Source organism: Mauremys mutica, chromosome 13, assembly GCF_020497125.1.
Source record: "Mauremys mutica isolate MM-2020 ecotype Southern chromosome 13, ASM2049712v1, whole genome shotgun sequence".
Lineage (NCBI taxonomy): Eukaryota > Metazoa > Chordata > Testudines > Geoemydidae > Mauremys > Mauremys mutica.
This window is the reverse complement of record NC_059084.1, coordinates 13,454,617-13,473,721: the sequence shown is the minus strand read 5'-3', so window position 1 is coordinate 13,473,721 and position 19,105 is coordinate 13,454,617. Positions and strand designations below refer to the sequence as shown.

Below are 19,105 nucleotides of genomic sequence, written 5' to 3'. Positions count from 1 at the left end.
TGCAGGCAGCTCAGTAGGGGGTCTAGGTGTGTGTGGGGATCGCTGGGGGGTGTTCCAGGTGCTGGGGCAATGGGACTCTGCAGGTGCTTCCAGGTAAAAGTGGTTGGGGCTCAGTGGAGGGGTCTGGGGTTCTCAGAAGTGGGGCCTGGGTGCTGTGGGAGTGGGACTTGCTGGGGTGGGGGTCTGGGTGCAGTTAGTTGGGGGTCAGTGGCATGGGGGTCTGGATATGGGGGCTCAGGGTGGTGCAGGGGGTGAGCTCATCATGGTGAGGGTTTGAGTGAAGGGAGCTCAGTGGGTGGGTGGTCTGGGTGCAGGAGTGGGGGTCCATAGGCAGGGGGTGTGAGTGCAGGAGGGCTCTAGATGTAGGGGGTGAGGTTCAGTGGGGTGGGGTTTGGGTATGGATGGCTAGGGGAGTTCTAGATGTACCGCGTGAGGCTTTGCAGGGATGTTTGAGTATGGGAGGTCTGGATGCACAGGGGTTGGGTGACTAGGGGAGCAGCTCCCTGTATGGTGACCGCTCCCCACACAGCTGAAGAGCGATGGGGACAGGAAGCATGGGAGGATGCTGAGCTTCCTGCAGCTGGGGGAGGTTTTTAGGGATGGGTCTGACACAGCCCCAGCAACTCTTTGCAGGGGAAGAGGAAGTCCTGTCCTCTCCTGCCTCCAGCACAGCCAGACTAGCAGCTGATTCCAGCTTAAGGTAGGAGACACTGGCAAGGGTGTCCCCAGCCCTGCGATGATTGACCTCTCTGCTGGCTGCTCCGGGTGCCTGAAACGATGTACTTGCTGCACTGCTAGGGAGTGGTGCATGTCTGCTCTTGCAGCTTCCCTTTGCTTTTCTGTCAGAAACTCATTTTTTTCTACGGGGGACATGAATTCTGTGCTTGTGTAGTGATGCAAAATTCCCCCGGGGTAACTAATCAACAGAATTTTGTGCATAGCAATGATTTATGTTGTCAGAAGTCCCATGTTCAGCAAAGTCCAGTGTTCTTGTCCCTATGCTAGATCAATATCCCCATCTGATCACTGGTGGAGCTAATGTGAACTGCTTAGAAATCCCAGCACACTAAGTAAACTAAATTAATTCTTTCTACTTCCTTACTGTGCATAGAGTGTTTAAAGCAATGACTTTTTTTTCTAGAAAACCAGTGCAAATCAGAAATGTCCACAAATTAGACAATCAATTTTGTCCAGAAGAGATTGAGGTTGGTACTACTGAGATACACATACCTCTAATGGATAAGCCTAAATCAAAACTTCAGTCATACATCAGCTGATCCACTGAGAAATTACAAAGATGGTGCAACATGTAATAGTATGTTAACAGTATTGTCAGCCTTACCCAGTCAAATCATGAGATTTAAAAAAAATAAATGTCTTCTCATTTGCTTTGGGGTTTGTGAGTCTTTCAGGTTCACACTTTCCAGCTTTTCTCTGCAACCATGAGGGCTAGAAACTTTCTTTTTTTCAAAATGTCAGCTGAAATTCTGAGTAATTGCATGACTCCAGGAGTTGGGGCTTAAAGAAAAACATCACATGTTGCAAGGCTCACAATAAAATCATGAGCTGGCAACACTGCAATTAATGCCCCCAAATCTGTTTAAAACACACCAATTCCATTTGATTTATTCCATTAGATTATTCACTGCTGTCTGGAAAGATCAATCACTATTGAAAAGTGCATCCTAGATTCAGATGGGTTCCTAGTATAGAATGAAATCTTATAGATCAAGGTTATTAATTGAAGAATTCTATACAATAAAACAAAAAAGACATTGCTTTTTCAAAATTGTAAATCTTGCTTGTAAAGCTTTCAGCTGAATCTTGAAAACAGGTAATTGTACATATATGGTTAATTCGGTGCATTTGCACATGCAGTTAGCCAATTTGCAAGGGCAATTCTAATAAATGCATGCTATTGCACATCTTACATAACTAAAAATCATGTCTAATGCAATTTGAAATGAACTGAGAAAAATCCAATGAATGCCTTTGGGGCTTACACTAAATATTGCACAAATATAATGAACTTTTAAAGAAGTTTGTACCTCAAGCAAGTCCCATTAGAATCACTGATTTAATATAGGGAAGTTTAAACAAAAGTAATGTTTGAATTAAAGTTTAATGTTAGGGAAATGGACTGTCAGGACGTGTACAGGCTGAGAAGGAAGGGCAGCACTTTCAGATTGTAAAATGTTGCTAAATGTCATAGCAACACTTATTTTGCTGTGGAAATTAATAATGTATAAGAGCTTTTGCAGCCATAAGTTAAGCCATGACTGGCAGCTAGAGTTTTTTCTTTCAGTCAAGACCGTCTCCCTTTTAGGTATTCAATTCTGCTTCCACTGGATTCAGTTAGAGTTCTCCCAATGACTAGCTACACATGTTCAATTAAGACCTGATTTGTTCCCCTAATGTCTTAACTTTGTAGCATGCGTAGGACAAGACCACAGGTGAAGCTTTGGTAGGCCAGACTTTCTTACAGTGTAAATTGACATTGCTCCTTTGAAATCAGTGGAACCATGACAACTTCTATGAGCTGAGAATCTAGAACAGAAGCTCATACTAAATAGTATGAGCAGACCTCACTTGTTCAGCCACACAGTCATTAACTATTGCTATTGACATAGAACCGGCCTATTTACCATTTAAAGGGCTCCACTGATATTCAAGGATTAAGATACTGGATCCACAAAGTACATAAGCATGTGCTTAACTTTATTACATGAGTAGCCCCATTAATACTGGTGGGACTGCTCCCATGCTCAAAATTGCTGAATCAGGGCTTTGCAACCTTCCGTGGAAAAGCTTGAGTGAGGGCAGGAGGAAAGTATGCTTGAAATTCTCAGGGGAGAAATTAATACTTCCCCACAGAAAAACCTAAATAAATGCTAGACTCGCCAAAGGCTGGTCCTGAAGGGTAGGGCATGTTAAAGAATGTCAAAAAAGCTCCATCTGTCATATGTTCCCACAGCTGCCCCATCCTCCAATACTCCTGTTTGTCTCGAGTGTCTTTGCCTTCTCCCATGCAACTGGAACACCTGGTTGAAAAGGGACCCTCTCCAGCATAGTGAAAATGAGTGAGTGAGGGTGGGGGAGAGCGAGCGATGGAAGGAGGGGGGTGGAGTGAGTAGGGCGGGGCCTCAGAGAAGGGGCAGGGCAAGGGTGTTCAGTTTTGTGTGATTAGAAAGTTGGCAGCCCTACATGCAAGTTGTGGCTTAAGAGCCACATGATAGCCCTGAGTAACTTGCCCACGCTCACAGCCTGTCAGTGGCAGAGCTCAACAATTTTGAATCCGAGTTCCAGGAATTAGAAAACCCTTTTTACTGCACTTAGAGGAACTTAATGAAGTTCAGCATCCAAATCCCATTGCAAGTTCAATGGGTTGGGTTTCTAAGTCCGTTAGATTCTTTAAAAGCCCAACCAAAGTGAATTATTTCAAATATATGAATGTTTAAAGTTCAGACAGTTTGAGTTGAGACTTTAAATAGAAGGCTATTGTGATGTGCTTAAATGTCAATACGAGAGCACCCGGACAATTTTTCATCTCTGCTTCAAACCTTCAGACGGTGCCAAAGGACAGATAATGCTGCTGCAGCAAGAACAGGTACTATTCAAGCTGACTGTACTTTTTTTTTTTTTAAATTTATCTTAATTCTAACACCTCACCAGCGTTTTGTTTTCAAAGAAGATCTGTGAGCTAGATGGTATGTTTCATAAAGGCTGCTCTTTGAATAACCATAACTTTGGTTTCAATAGATTAAGACAAAAGATAACATTGATTAGTTAACAGAAGCTCCATAGTGGGAGTCCTGCAGTCTTCTTTTCTTTCGGTACTGGATAAAAACTCCTTGTCTAGCATAGTAAATGAAGATGAATCAATAAGGAGTTAAATCATATTTATCAGGAGCACAGTGCATTGGACAAAGCACATAGCCTGAGACATGAAGTGCATGCCCCCAAACTGTCCAAGTGCCATAAGAATTCCAGCTTGCTCCCCGAAAGCAAGCTGAGCGAAGGAAGAAGACAAAGAGGCCAGTCTATTTACAGCAAAACACTTATACCCTGTTTGTGCATCTATTGCATATTAACCAAACATGAATTCATACACATAGGATACTGTGTACACTAATCAGTCTTGGGGCTAGATCCTAAAAGAGGATTTAGGATTATCTTAATGCAAACTAGCTACTTTTATAGTTTGTGCCAGCAGCATCCACATGGGGCAGTTTTGATCACAACCCTGGTGCGCTTTGCAGTTTGCATGTCCACAGCCCACACTGTGCTGCAGCGTAGGCAAGCCCTTGGACTCAGCGTTGCAGTGCCTTACTCTTAGATGTTCTGCCACCTCATGGAATGCACAGCTCCAAGGTAGGTGCTCAGGCTCCCTATACAATGCCTGGGGAGAGCTGGACCCCTAAGAATGGGACTCTCAAAAGCCAGCATGCTGAGTGGGAAGCCATCTAAACTTGCCAATAGGCCACACTCTTCTTTTCAACATTTCCTAAGTCCTACCCCTCAAAGGGATGTAGACTAAATTGGAGGCACCTCTCTCTGCTTGGGATTCACAGCTGAGTTAGGAGTACAAGCCCTTTCTTGGGCAGGTACACACATGCAGGTGCTCCTCCTATATCTAGTAGCCCATGGGTTACAACACTTACCCAGGGTGTGGGAGACCCAGGTTTAGTTCCCCACTCTCCCTGATTTGGAGCAGACATTTGAACCCAGGTCTTCTCCCCTCTTAGGTGAATGGCCTAACCACTGAGCAATGGAGAGTTCTGGGTGGACCTTTCTCAGTCTCTCCTGTGGAAGCTGTTCCATTTGTATAAATAACTAAGTAGTCATTGGAACAGACTTGAACTTAAGACTCTTCCATCCCAGCAGTCTATGCTAAACACTGGGCTATAGTCACTGGGTGAAAGAAAGAGTGACTAGTAAATGCTCTCTGCAAAGGGACACAGCTTTAATGGGAAAAGACCCACCCTAGAATACCCCAAAGCCCCCAGGTTAGAGCACTCTCCTGGGAGATGGTATTTGAGCCCAGTTTACCTACTCAATGTCAGGTAGTGAGGGTGTGAATCAGGGTCTGCCACACCTGGGGTTTGTGTTCTAACTATCAGACTAAAGGTTTTAAGTTTCCTTTGTTTTGTGTGAGGCCTGATCCACTAGGCATACTCTGACCACCTCTACCAGACTGGGACCACAGACAAGGTAGGTGGGGATCCCACTGGAGCTTAGGCAAGAGGGGGGGACCCAGGTAGCTTGTGCATGCCGTGTGGCAGAAACGTAGGCATTTAGACCAGTGGAATTTTAGGTGCGTGCAGGGCCAGGTAATAACTGAGTGAGAGTTTTGAGGCTCTAAATTTTGGATTTTCAGGCCTACATGGTACTTTGGTGCCTAAATCCCTTTGTGGATCTAGCCTTTAAGAGTCCAATCCTGTGAGGTTTTGAGCACCTGCAAAAGTCCTAGTGCCATGAATGGGCGTTAAAGGTGTTCATTGTCTTGCAGGATCAGACACTTACGTCCCTTGAAATTAAACTGAAGGGAATGGAAGGGGCGTTGTAGAGGCATAATGGAGGGAAGGATTTGATTCTACAGTTCTAAGGTGACAATACATTTTGCTGTAATCAGTTAAAGCCACCAGTGTATCCTAATTTTTGTCAGTCCTCTACATGCCAAAGGATAAGGGCATGAACTATGCAGTTGGAACTAAGTTTAATTTATCTGAATACAGAATTAAAATCATGGAAGCAGGAACAAATGTAGGTCCTGACTTTGAGACAGTTTAGGTGCAGAACAGTGTGCCTATATTGTGCATACAGGGGAGACTTTCCAAAGGAGATTTGTCCTCCTAAAACCCTTAAGCCTTTTGCTACCACTATGTTACTGAGGTACATACATATTTCTGAACCCTTTTTGAGTGCAATACACTTTAGCCATCTTTAGTATCATGAAAATATTCATCATATTTTAAATCAAATTGTGACACAAGCTCATGCCAAGGCCCTGGGTCTTACTGAACAACGACAAATGCATGGCTGGAAACCAATCCGCTTCATCTCTATTGTGGAAATAAACATTAGAGTTATAAGCATGTGTTTAGTATTTAAACTTTTGGAATGTTTGGAGGATGCTGCATGTATTAATCCTACTTATAGCTGTGTACCATGTTATAAGGTAACATTTACATGTTTGCTCTAACTATAAAAATGTTTATGAAGACTGTAAACTCCCTACAGTCAGGTGAGAAGTATTACCAGCTGGGCAATGCTAGCTTACCACAAGAGGCATTCTCCCCAACAGAAGGTCTATAGACATCTGACAAGCCATTGTGCACAGGAGACTATGTTGATTGCTTCCCCCAAATCCCTACAGAAGGTACATGAACAAGCCCTCATCCCATCACAGCTTGAATGCTGGGGGAAGGGAATAAAAATCCCTGATAAGGAGAAAATGTTACCTTTATGCTGTCTGGATTCTGAGGGGCAAGGATTCCTAAACATGGACAAGTGATCCCAACGCTGCTTGGCTTGCGTTAGCCTTAAAGGACATAACACTTGCTTATTATAGAAACTTCTGTTATATTTTTGAACTTAAGATTGTGTGTATATGTTTAACTGCTTTAGCCTTCCCAATAACTCATTTCTTTTTTTTCCTAGTTAGTAAACCTTTAGTTACAGAATTGGCTTTAGCATTGTCTTCGGTTTGAGATCTGACCTTGGGTAAATGACTGGTTCGTTGGGACTGAATATTGATATTTTTGGTGTAAGGGACCATCTATCACAAAAGCAGGCTTGACTGTGTGGCAAGATAGCTTGGAGAACCCAAGGGGACTGTCTGCGGCTCCCTATTAGAGTGCCTGAGGTGTTCACGCTTGTTACTTGGTTGGTGAAATCTAAGTATGGAACACACAACCAGCTTGGTGTTCACGCCCTGGTTTTTGACAGTCTGCCTTGAGTTTGACACTCATGGTCATGAGCCACTCCAGACAGCGTGACAAAAATAATACCGTCTAACAAGCTCCCAAACCTTTATGGAGCCAGGTTGTGAGCAGTGCTGGAGGTGGGAGTGCGGGGAGAGACGAGTCATTGGTAGTGTGCCCTTTAATTACACCTGTTAATTTGAAAAAGTACCATACATACACCTAAAAGCCAGCTCAGGGGGACAGTCGCCTCCTGCCCTCCATTAGCCTCACTGTCCCAAATCATGAGCCAAGTACCTTTGTTTTGAGTAAGAGGAACGTCATCGTATTGGCCGGGTAATTGCATTTCCTTTATTTTGTTTAGTTTGTCTTTGAGTTAACGATTGACCACAATGTTCGCTTTCAGATCAACTTTTACCTTGGAAAGTAGCAAAGAACATTCATGAATCTGGGGCAGGTTTTCAGACAAATTAGATGTACGTTTTCACATGCAAATTGCCACAGTTTAGCCACTTTACACATGATTGTTACTAAGAAGTAGATTGAGTCTTCAGGGTGAGACAATATTAAGGGGAGGAAAATAGCTGCAGTGCCCCAGAGAGCCTTACAAAGACACTGTGACTCTGAGTCCTAATTCCTGCACTGAAACCCACCTTGCTCCTATGGAATAATAACTTACCACATTCCTTTACTGGATGCAAGTTACACTTCCTCACATGTGACATTTTGGAAGAACAGCGTGGGAGCTAAGACTGCCATACTCTGCCCCTTCCACATTCATCTGCTCACGTGGAAAGAGTTCTGGTGCACAACCCCTCCATTTCCCACTTACAATCCCAGCCACATTGCTAGAGCACTATGTAGGCATAGTTGGGGGTTGTCTCAAATCCCCTTCCACCCCGAGCAAAAGATTGGACCAGTCATGATCTGGTCCTGAATGAGCAAATGGGCACTTCTACTCACTTGAATGTGAAACCAATTGAATCTGGGTGTGCAATTATGGAAAATAAGCTTACAGTTGCAAACCCAAACCCTGAAATTCTATTCCAACATTCATTGATTATAAAGCAGTACGTAAAACCTGTCTATGGGGTGGAATGAGACCATTAGTATCTTTTTAAAATGCAATTGGCAAATACTATAATTAGACAATTTATTTTTCTTCTAACATTTAACATCAACAAAAAATTGTACACTTTCAGGCATAATTTTTCAACAGACATGCAGCAATAAATGCTTAAATATGCATTGATTCAAGATAAGAATTTGCCTTGGAGACATTGTTAACACAGACATCAAATTAGCTTGACATTGATTCAGTAATGAGTATTTAGGGCAAAACAAACTTCACTGGAATCAGTCAATGTTAGGAGACCTATAAAGATAAATGTGGAAGCTTAATTCATAAATGAATTATTTCTATATGTTCAAAATTATATGATAGAATGTGAGACACTTTTATCAGAAGTGGTGTTTTCCTAATGATTTTATTAAATTTATGCTTTATTTAAAATTAAATGTGAATGTTTCTTTGCCACATCAGACACATAATTGTCAGGCTCAAATAGCTAGAGGTCCCACTTAAAACTAACAAATACCACCAGCTTAAGCCCCCACTCAGAATGTCTTGGATCACTACTTTCCCTGGGTGCCCTTATAATAGGAAATACATCCCAGTTTGCAATCTGTTGTCTGTACGTGTGCAAGTGTGAATTAAACAAGGTAAACGTTATTGGGTGAATGTTGCTATGCTCCCTGTCTATATAAAGAAAACACCCCCCCACAGTAACTCTGGCAATAGCCCATTATCTTGGACTCCCACCCGCCACTGAATGTCCAATAGGCAAATATCCTTTCACCACATCACTTCCCTTTCCTGTCCATGAAACCCCAGCCGGTTTGGTGTAAGTGGGTAGTGTAGTTCCAATGTCCTCATGTGCACTTGGGCAGGTCTGTCTCAAGTTCATTGACATGCTGACAGATCCTGTTTGGAGGCTCCACCACCCAAACCAGCTCTGATTTCAGCTTTATTAGCTGGCTAGGAAAGGGCCTCACTACAATTCAATCAGCTCTGCTGCTTTCCTCTGCAGCTTCAGCAATGAGCTATCTGACTGTTGCACCTACCTGATGCACCTTCTCTGTTATTTCCTGTCAGTCTTCCCAACAGCACAAGATCCCCAGAGAGGAACCAATACCATATAACCATGCCACTGGAGATTTCGTACCACAAGGGAGATGCCCATATTTTTCACTCCCTCTGTCAGGTCACTTCTGGTACATAACCAATTCTGAATTTCTGTATAGCATGGCAGATCCCACAGTGCTACTAGAAGAATTTTGGGGTAGAAAGCTTATGCAAATGAAGTGCTCATTCTGTAACTACTTCCACCTGTTCACCAGCAGAGGAGGGAAGAGAGCGCCAGGCCCTCCAGAGCATCAGGTCACAGGGATCATATTGGTATAATTATGTAGGATTTTATTAACTGGATTTCACTTTGAGGATCAGATTTTTCAGGTTGCTGAGACTTCCAGAAAGAAGTATGGAAACCAAAAGGGTGAAGTTCAGCACTTGACGTTTACTCCACACCTGAGGAGAGAGGCTTTAAGACAATGACTTGCAGGAGTGCTCAGCAACCTGAGCAAACCTTTACCAGAGCGGTGAGAATGGGTGAGTAGGGGTGGAAGTGGTTGTGATGGGACAGAGATGGCAAGTGGCCACAACATATGTGCCGTGAGTGCAATCCAGGGCATAGTGGCCATTTTAAGGATTTTTAATTACTCCCATTGCCTGCCAGGAGCAGAGGCTACATAAGTGTTGTGAAAAGCGACACTTAGAAGGAAGTGGGCCAGATCCTTGGCCCATCTTGTGGCAGCACAAGAAAGCAGCCATTGAGCACCCCTAAAGTTAGCTGTGGATTTGCCTAGCACAGGAAATTCTCAGAGTAGCCTAAAGCTGACATAGCTGGCTTTATACTGCCCACTCTCCTCTCTCCCCTCACAAAAGAGGCATGTTTGGGTTGAACAGAGCCTCTGGCTACCAGTTGCTAGGAATTCTAGCCCCTGACCTGTCCGTAGAGGAAACATTCTGGCTAGTATAATTTAGAGCGTTTTTAGGATGGGATTTGGTCAATTGAATGTGGGGTCAACCATGAGGGCTCCTGATATAGAAATGTACCTGAAAGTTCTGAGCAAACACTCTCCTTCAACCAACTGTTGGTGCCTCCTGATGAAAGCCAGGTACAGTGGACCTGCTAGTCCACCAGCCTTCAATGCCCACTCCTCTCACCTAACTTCTCCTTAGTAGATCATGAGTAAAAAAGCACACTACTCAGGAGCTCTAGTGGGGGTCCCACACAACTCTTACCAGCATGCGTGCAGGATCAAGCTCTAAAGAAGCAATAGGATGACCCTCTTTATATTTTATATTAGTATGTGATGTAATCTTATTTTGTGGATACACTTTCAAAATGAGGTACAGGGATTTAGCTATGCAAGCTCCACTGACATTAATGTAAGTAATGCAGCTAAATACCCACACCATTTAACATATCTATCTCTTAAGATATAATGTCATTGATTAGAATTTGCATTTTGCCATTGCTGGTGCCTGTATCTCCAGAAAAGTTGCACTGCTTCCTTGTTGCTTGTTGCTGGTTTTTACTGATGGCTATAACTACAGATTTAGGACTAATCCTGGGAATAATGCTCCTTGTGCTGACTCAGGCTGAGAGAATTACATAGACAATGATCCCAGCCACCCGGAGAAGCTAGCCTGTATCAGTCAGAGCTTTCCCTTAGCAGCCAGTTCAAAGGAAGCTGTCAGTCCTGGAGCTGCACTCTGGTATGCTGTAGATTCTGATGAATTACATACTGGAAAGAGAAGAATGGATGCTGATGACCTTGTGATCTGACATTCAGTTCTACTTAATTCCTGAGTCACTGTTGTGTGGCTGGAGGAAAGTCCCTTGGCATATGTCCTCAGGAGATTGAGGATGACAAAGTTGTTCGGATGCTTGTAACCTGTCAGAGAAACACAAAGCAAACAAAATAAATGTTTGGTTTCTCAGTAGGTAATGTTACCCAGGATTCAAATGCATTCACTTTGCTTGCAGATTTAGTCAGCATATATTTATTTTTATCTTAACATTCACCATCTTGACAGTAATTTTGTTAGGCACACAATATTAAAATCAGAAACACAGCTTCCAGTAAAAGGACACATTCCATTTGTTGCTGTTATTTTTAATATATGCTATCTTGCCCCACTTTGGCCTATATAAAATAAAAATATTTGAATGGGACAAAGGCAAGATAATTACAATAACCTAGGACTGCACAACCTATGTTACTCCATAAACTGGCATATCAGCCTGGTCAATAGATTCTTTATTTTCATAAATCATAACATTACAAGGTGTTTTCAGTAAGAATTTCTTTCCCAGTTGTGCAATGGGTAAATACTTCTATTAATTCATGACCATATGTATTTGTTTTTTTAAAGTTAGGTGGGCAGTGAGCTGAATTTGTATATGCTGTCTCCTGATTTGCAGGGGCAATCACAGTAATTTCATTCAAACTTAGGTCCATATTTTACTTACTTCACATTCTTGAAAAGCTGGCAATAAATTAGGACATTGAGTGGGTTCTAGCAAAAACACTCCATAGATTTCCAAATATAAGGGAAGAATGGAGGCTTCAAAGAATAGCCCAATTTTTAGGGCTGCCCAAATTTTGTGATCAGAAAATATGACTACTCTGCCAGAAATATGTCCAAGTAGACTTAGGGATTCACAGTCTTTGATCACTCGTGACCATGGTTAACCTTGACCCACTCCTCTATGTTCACATATATGAACTTGCTATGCCTAATTCTTTTTCAACAGCAACCACCACAATAACCCCACCGCACTGGCCTGATAGAGGCATAATTCCAGGGCTGAGCCAGGACATCTGCCTTCCCTAGACCTTCCAAGTTCTACAGTCATCCTCTGCAGAAAATGGTCCACACTGATCATGTCAAGATAATGACAATAAGTGTTCTTGGAGTGAACACTGACATTTTCCCAAGAAATCCTCCTGGAGTTAAGTCTTTTGTGTCCAATGTTAATGTTGCTCCATCTGGTTGCTCAAATCAGATTAACTGGATAGCTGCCTAATTTGGGAAATTCACAAAACATTCCTATAGCCAAGATAGAGCCATTTTTGGCCTTGTTTAATCAGACAGCGTGATTAGGTAGAAGAAGGCTCCCCCTTGATTTTCCCTTTATATAAAAGGATGTCACAAATAGAGAGGATAAAGCTATGCAACCTAGTTCATTCCATGCCAGGTAAAGAAACCTGATACAACTTTACAGTCTCTCAAAGGCCACAACCCTCTGTATTGAAAAGAGTGCTTATTGGGGACAGATTTTCACCAGTCAAATTACTTACAAATGTAATTAAATAGACTTTTGGGTTACTAAATGTTTATACACACTAGCTTTGCTCTCAGCTTAGTTCCATATATCATATAAGAAACAACCAGTCAAGAATAAAGGAACACTTGCAAGGTCAAATTCTTTTCAGTGTGTGTTATATCTTCTCTTCTAACACCAAGTTAACATTCCTCTCAAATCAAGTTAGGATTTCTTTCTATACGATGTGCTCTAGTGCAACCAAAAGTTGTGGATGTTTGCAGGAATTACTGCGTGAAAATTTATTTATTCCCTGTGTTCTGCAAGAGGCCAGTCTAGATGATCATGATGGCCTCTTCTGGCCTTAAGAATCTCAGTGGGGGGCGGAGGGGAGGGGGGAAATCTTGGCTTATCAAAGACAGATCCATGGTTTATGTAGAAAATATCACCATGGTATTACCATTACTGTCATCTGCTTTCATAGCAATCATACAAAATGTCAAAGGTAAAATTAGAGAGCTCTCTCAGCTGAAAAACTTGTTTCTCATCATAAGAATGGCCATACGGGGTCAGACCAAAGGTCCATCTAGCCCCATATCCTGTCTTCTGACAGTGGCCAATGCCAGGTGCCCCAGAGGGAATGAACAGAACAAGTAATCATTAAGTGATTCATTCCTCCTTGCCCATTCCCAGCTTCTGGCAAACAGAGGCTAGGGACACCATCCCTGCCCATCCTGGCTAATAGCCATTGATGGATCTATCCTCCATGAACTTAGCTAGTTCTTTTTAGAACCCTGTTCTAGTCTTGGCCTTCACAACATCCTCTGGCAAGGAGTTCCACAGGTTGACTGTGTGTTGTGTGAACAAATATTTCCTTTTGCTTGTTTTAAACCTGCTGCCTATTAATTGCATTTGGTGGCCCCTAGTTCTTGTGTAATTAAAAGGAGTAAATAACACTTCCTTATTTACTTTCTTCACATCAGTCATGATTTTATAGACCTCTATCATATCCCCCCGTCCCCCCTCCCCCCAGTCATCTCTTTTCCAAGCTGAAAATTCCCAGTCTTATTAATGGCTCCTCATAGGGAAGCTGTTCCATACTCTCTAATCATTTTTGTTGCCCTTTTCTGAACCTTTTCCAATTCCAATATATTTCTTTTGAGATGGGGCAATTACATCTGCATGCAGTATTCAAGATGTGGGCATACCATGGATTTATATAGAGGCAATATGATATTTTCTCGCTTATCTATCCTTTTCATAATGATTCCCAACCTTCGGTTTGCTTTTTGACTGCTGCTGCACATTGAGTGGATGTTTTCAGAGAACTATCCACAATGACTCCAAGATCTTTTTCTTGAGCGCTAACAGCTAATTTAGATGCCATCATATTATATGTATTATTGGGATTATGTTTTCCAATGTGTATTACTTTGCATTTATCAACACTGAACTTCATCTGCCATTTTTTTGCCCAGTCACCCAGTTTTGTGAAATCCTTTTGTAGCTCTTCACGGTCTGCTTGGGACTTAAAAATATTGAGTAGTTTTGAATCATCTACAAATTTTGCCACATCACTGTTTAGCCTTTTTTTCCAGATCATTTATGAATATGCTGAATAAGGCTGGGCCCAGTACAGACTCCTGAGGGACATCACTATTTACTCCTCTCCATTCTGAAACTGACCATTTATTCCTACCCTTTGTTTCCTATCTTTTAATCTGTTACCAATCCATGAGAGGACCTTCCCTTTTATCCCATGACAGCTTACTTTGCTTAAGAACCTTTGTTGGGGTACCTTGTCAAAGGCATTCTGAAAATCTAAATATCCACTGGATCCCCCTTGTCCACATGCTTGTTGACCCCCTCAAAGAATTCTAGTAGATTGGTGAGGCAGGATTTCCCTTTAAAAAACCATGTTGACTCTTCCCCAACAAATTATGTTCATCTATCCGTTTGACAATTTTGTTCTTTACTATAGTTTCAACCAGTTTGCCCGGTACTGAAGTCAGGCTTACCGGCCTGTGATTGCCAGGGCCACCTCTGCAGCCCTTTAAAAAAAATTGGCATCACATTAGTTATCCTCCAGTCATTTGGTACAGATGCTGATTTAAAAGATAGGGTACAGGCTACAGTTAGTAGTCCTGCAATTTCACATTTGAGTTCCTTCAGAACTCTTGGGTGAATACCATCTGGTCCTGGTGACTTATTATCATTTAATTTATCAATTTGTTCCAAAACCACCTCTACTGACACCTCAATCTGGGACAGTTCCTCAGATTTGTCACCTAAAAAGAAATGGCTCAGGTTTGGGAATCTCCCTCACATCCTCAGCCATGAAGACTGATGCAAAGAATTCATTTAGTTTCTCTGCAATGGCCTTATCGTCCTTGAGTGCTCTTTTAGCATCTCAATTGTCCAGTGGTCCCACTGGTTGTTTAGCAGACTTCCTGCTTCTGATGTACTTAATTTTTTTTGCTATTACTTTTTGAGTCTTTGGCTAGCTGTTCTTCAATTTCTTTTTTGGCCTTCCTAATTATATTTTTACACGTCATTTGCCAGAGTTTATGCTCTTTTCTATTTTCCTCACTAGGATGTAACTTTTTAAGGGATGCCTTTTTGCCTCTCACTACTTCTTTAAATTTGTTGTTTAGCTACGGTGGCACTTTTTTGGTTCTTTTACCAAAAGATGAGTCCATGAATTAGTCCATTTAGGGTATGAAGTAGAGAAGCGGAATATCACTGTGGAGAAAATAGCATGACCTAGGACCTGCCTTTCCCAATACAAAACTGTATGTGAAGTAGTAGGTAAAGCAGGAGTTGACTCCCTAAAATATACCATCATTCTGTCCTTGGTCCCGGCAGCTGCATTTAATGGAGATGCCTATAAAAGCAATTCATAGTTACAGGGCTACAGGCTCAGATGGCAGACCACACGCCTACACTCTGCTTCCATGGCTCTCAGTGAAATTATAAAACCTTATGTGACTGGCCAACTTGTTTCTGGTTTGATGCCAACAGTATGCTTAGGTCTGTACAATAGACATAAAAAAAGCAATCCTTGCCTGAAGAATTTAGTTACATACCTAGAAGGTACATTCCACATTTACTATTGATCTCTGGCTTTCAGTGACTCTTTTCTGGTGTGCCTTGTAGTCATCTGCCCAGCTCCTCTATAAGAAAGATGTCACTGCAGTAATCTGGCAGTCTCAGTCTAAAAGGGATAGGCATTTGAGTATCCTCCTACCCAGACAATGGGTGCCTGTGTTTAGAACTGTTAACAGGTAGTAAAGGATGCATTTTTTAAAGTGTCCAGTTTTACACAATGAGCAATTCCTTCCCCAGCAATGGGGTGTATGAATAAGTCATTTCAACAGTGGTGGTGGGGGTGCCTGGAGTTCTCCCTTTCCTGGTTTCATTATTATGCTCAGCAGTGCTTGCAAACATCTGAAAACAATGACTATCCACCGGCTGCAGCATGCTGCCCAGTGCCAGCCAAGTTTTTTTCATTGGGACAGCCACACATTGCCAGAGTAAAAGTGGCATATGTTTGTGTGACATTTCTATCACTTCCACAGGGCCAACACTCAGGTTACTTTCAGTCAGAGTCTGGAGTGGTGCCAGTTGACGCTTGTTGAGGCAGCCAAGAGACTTTCTGGGAAATGCACCTTCTTGCAGAAAACCACAGGTCACCACCACCTGTCCTGAGAATTGCAGGACAGCCCCTGTTATTGAGCACTGGTCCTTTCTTATGTGGATCTTAAACCTGGTACTGCACAAATAAATAAATAAATACAATGAGGCTAAGAGCCTGATCCAATGCACTTTGGAGTCTTTTTGTTGTCTCTAATGGACTTTAAATCAGGCCCCAAAACAGCATGTCAGTTTATACTCAGGGAATTATATGTACTTGCTGAAATATTGTAGGACAGTATCACTTTCAGTGGTTTTAAGGGTGATGTGCAATTTTTTTTTCTCCCAATAAATGACTTACTGGGGTGTGTGGGGGGGGGGGGGCAGGCTTGTCCGTGGCTTAAAGTGTGGCATGTCAGGGTATGATGATACAGTGGACTAGCTTGCTGTGCACCATGTTGACCTGTGGACCCTGATACTGGGCATGAAAAGTTCTCTAGCCTGCTTTGACATACTGTGACCTGTTTCAAACAGCTGGATGTCAAAGCATGCGCCAGAACTTCTAACTAAAGTAGCTTGTCCCAAGTGGTCAAAGTGCTATAGATTTACACCTGAGCTCACCACCCTGCCCCCTTGTCCACCTCTTCCCCTCAAGGTCCTGCCCTCTCCACTTGCTTCTCTCCCCCCCTCCCTGGATCATCTCCACTCCTACTCCTCAGCTGGACTCCCTCTGCTTTGGGGCTGGGATGGGAGCTGATACAGCCTGAAAAGGAGCCTGCTCGCAGGTAGGAGGTGGCCTTGGCTGAGCAGGACCTGGCATGAGTCAATCACCCCGTGCCTCCCCATCCTAGGGTGACCAGATGTCCGGACTTTCAGATCTTTTTCTTATATAGGCTCCTAGTAGCCCCTACCCCCTTTCCCATTTTTTCACATCTGCTGTCTGGTCACCCTACCCTCCCACCCTACAGTAACCGGACTTTTGGTGGCCAGTCAGTACATCCCACTGGACACTGCCAGGGTCCCCTTTTCGACCGAACTTTCCAGTAAAAAACTGGGCAACCCTAATTAGGGCACCCGGACCCAGCACCCGGAAACCGGACTATCCAGGTAAAACCCGGACAGGTGGCAACCCTATGCTCAGCCCTATAAAAGGGGAAAAGAGAGACTGAAACATGGGTAATGAGAAGGGGTGAACACCACTGAGATGATGGTGAAAGAGACAGAAGAAACTGAGACAGCTTAGAAATAGATGTAATAAGGGTGAAGGTAGGTAGTGAAGAAAATAAAAAGGAGGAGTGAAAAGAACAGCCAGGAAAGCGAAGTCAGTCCAGAGTGTGTCTGTATTTAAAGGGGCCGGGCAGAACATGTAGGGAACAGGCGAAAGAGCAACTCACAAAGCAGCAACGTTTTCCAGCCAGCCCTGTGCTACCAGGCGCTCTCACTCCGGCTCCCATTGTCTCTCTTGCACCGACCGTAATTCTCCCTGGGATCCCGCCCCCTCCCCCAACTTTCCCGTGCGTCCCCCTGTGCACAGCCCGGACTGCTGCTTCTCCGGGTGCAGCCTCTGCCAGGCGGGCTGGCCGGGGGGCTTTCTGCCCCGGTGGGGAGGAAGGCAGAGGGCGGATCCCGCTGGTCTGCAAGAGGAGCGGCGCGGAGCTGGAGCGCTGAGCTCATTCCAGCCGGCAGCGCTGTCAGCTGATGCAGCGGGGTCCTGTAGCCTCTTCCCCCCCCCCCCTCCCGAGTGGATTAAAACTCTTGCCGCCGAGTTTCTGGGTCAGGAGGATTAGTCCCAGCGATGTGAATCATTTCAGCCGCCGACCGGATTCAACTTGGGCGAGCGGCTCCTCCCCACAAACAGGATGGCTGCCAATTTTAATGACATAGTGAAGCAAGGGTATGTAAAGATTAGGAGCAGACGTTTAGGTGTAAGTATTTGTGCTTTCCCTTTCTGTTTGGGCGGGCTCTTATTCTTTTGCTTGTTCCGTGTGACCCTAGTTAGCATTCTTGTGGGCTAGGGCTGGAGGCAGCACGCGCGAGGGCTCCGGTTGTTATGTCTTTTGCAAACTGCTCGGTGGCTGTCTAGGGGGGTGGTGGAAATGTTGCCTTTTCTTTCTGTAAAGTGTGAGCTTGGGAAACGTCTGTTCCCTGCAGCCCCCAGTTCAGATCGCTGCTGTGTCATCTGCACACCACAAACATAGGAACAGCTTGAGGTGCAGCGCAATAGGCTGCTCTCTGAACAGATGGGTTTGGGGAAAGGGCAGACCAGAACTTGGACTCTGTCCTGCTTAGGAACACAAGCAAGATCTCCATTGCCAAAGGGCTCTATCTAGTTCATTTAACTTTGCAGTGGAGCTGCGAGCCTTTTGGTAGCAGGGACGGTGGCTCAGAGTCTGACAGTAACATGCAGCTATAAAAGGATCTGAACTGGGAAGATAGCTTCTGAAAGGTGGGGTGGGGTTGGCTTTTGGTGACTTCTTTTAAAACAGATGTGTGTTTTGGGGAGTTGTTGAGAATCTCTGGGGGCAGAGAGCAGTGACGTGGAGGGGTATTAGCTAAAACTTTCTCTAGGATGCTATCGGAAGGCCTGTGTGACTGATTTTTAGAGCTTGTGTACAGGGAGAAACTCAAGAAAATTAATCCTAATTAACTAAAGGTGTGAATTTAGTGGATTAGTTAACTCCCATTAAACCCTTGTGTGGATGCTCTTACTCAGAATTAAAGTGGCCTTAATTCAGTTTATTAATCATTAAGGCTGCTTTAGTTCTAAGAAAGAGCATCCACACATGGGTTTACTAAAGCCACTTTAAATTCATCCTCTTAGTTAATCAGGATTAATTTTCCTGAATGTCCCCATGTAGACAAGACCTTACTTCCTGCAATGCAAACTTGTGCCTTTTGAACTCAGTAACATTTGTGGCTGTCAAAACCATTCATCTCACCTGGGTTTTCAATTGCAGCTGCTCTGATGCCACACTGAGTATTCCTACCGACTGATCATCTGCCCATTAAAAGTTGGCATTTGTGATTTAAAAGCTCAGGTGTGTTGGGGGAGAGGAGGGAGATTTGTACTAGTCCTAAAACACTCTAAAACTCTCTGCACTGAGTTTGGGGGGTGCACAATAGATTTATACTTTCTGATATTTTTTTCTTCTGTCT

At 43.5% G+C, this 19,105-nt stretch overlaps 1 protein-coding gene and 1 long non-coding RNA gene across 3 annotated transcripts in view; both read left to right on the top strand.

The window, feature by feature from the left end:
- Positions 1–5,121: 5,121 nt before the first annotated feature.
- LOC123348147 lies at positions 5,122–12,380 on the top strand. The gene is made up of 3 exons (XR_006573178.1): positions 5,122–5,211; positions 9,439–9,591; positions 11,807–12,380. It is a non-coding gene; the product is annotated as an uncharacterized LOC123348147 (long non-coding RNA).
- Positions 12,381–17,545: 5,165 nt separating this feature from the next.
- Positions 17,546–19,105, top strand: part of DOK5 (docking protein 5) — an 86,053-nt gene continuing 84,493 nt past the window's right edge. The window contains exon 1 of one of the 2 annotated variants that reach the window (XM_044985569.1): positions 17,546–17,874. In XM_044985569.1, coding sequence (XP_044841504.1) covers positions 17,809–17,874 — 66 coding nt within the window. In that variant the 5' untranslated portion in view covers positions 17,546–17,808. The remainder of the gene's footprint in view (positions 17,875–19,105) is intronic. The other variant, XM_044985570.1, reaches the window with a different exon arrangement.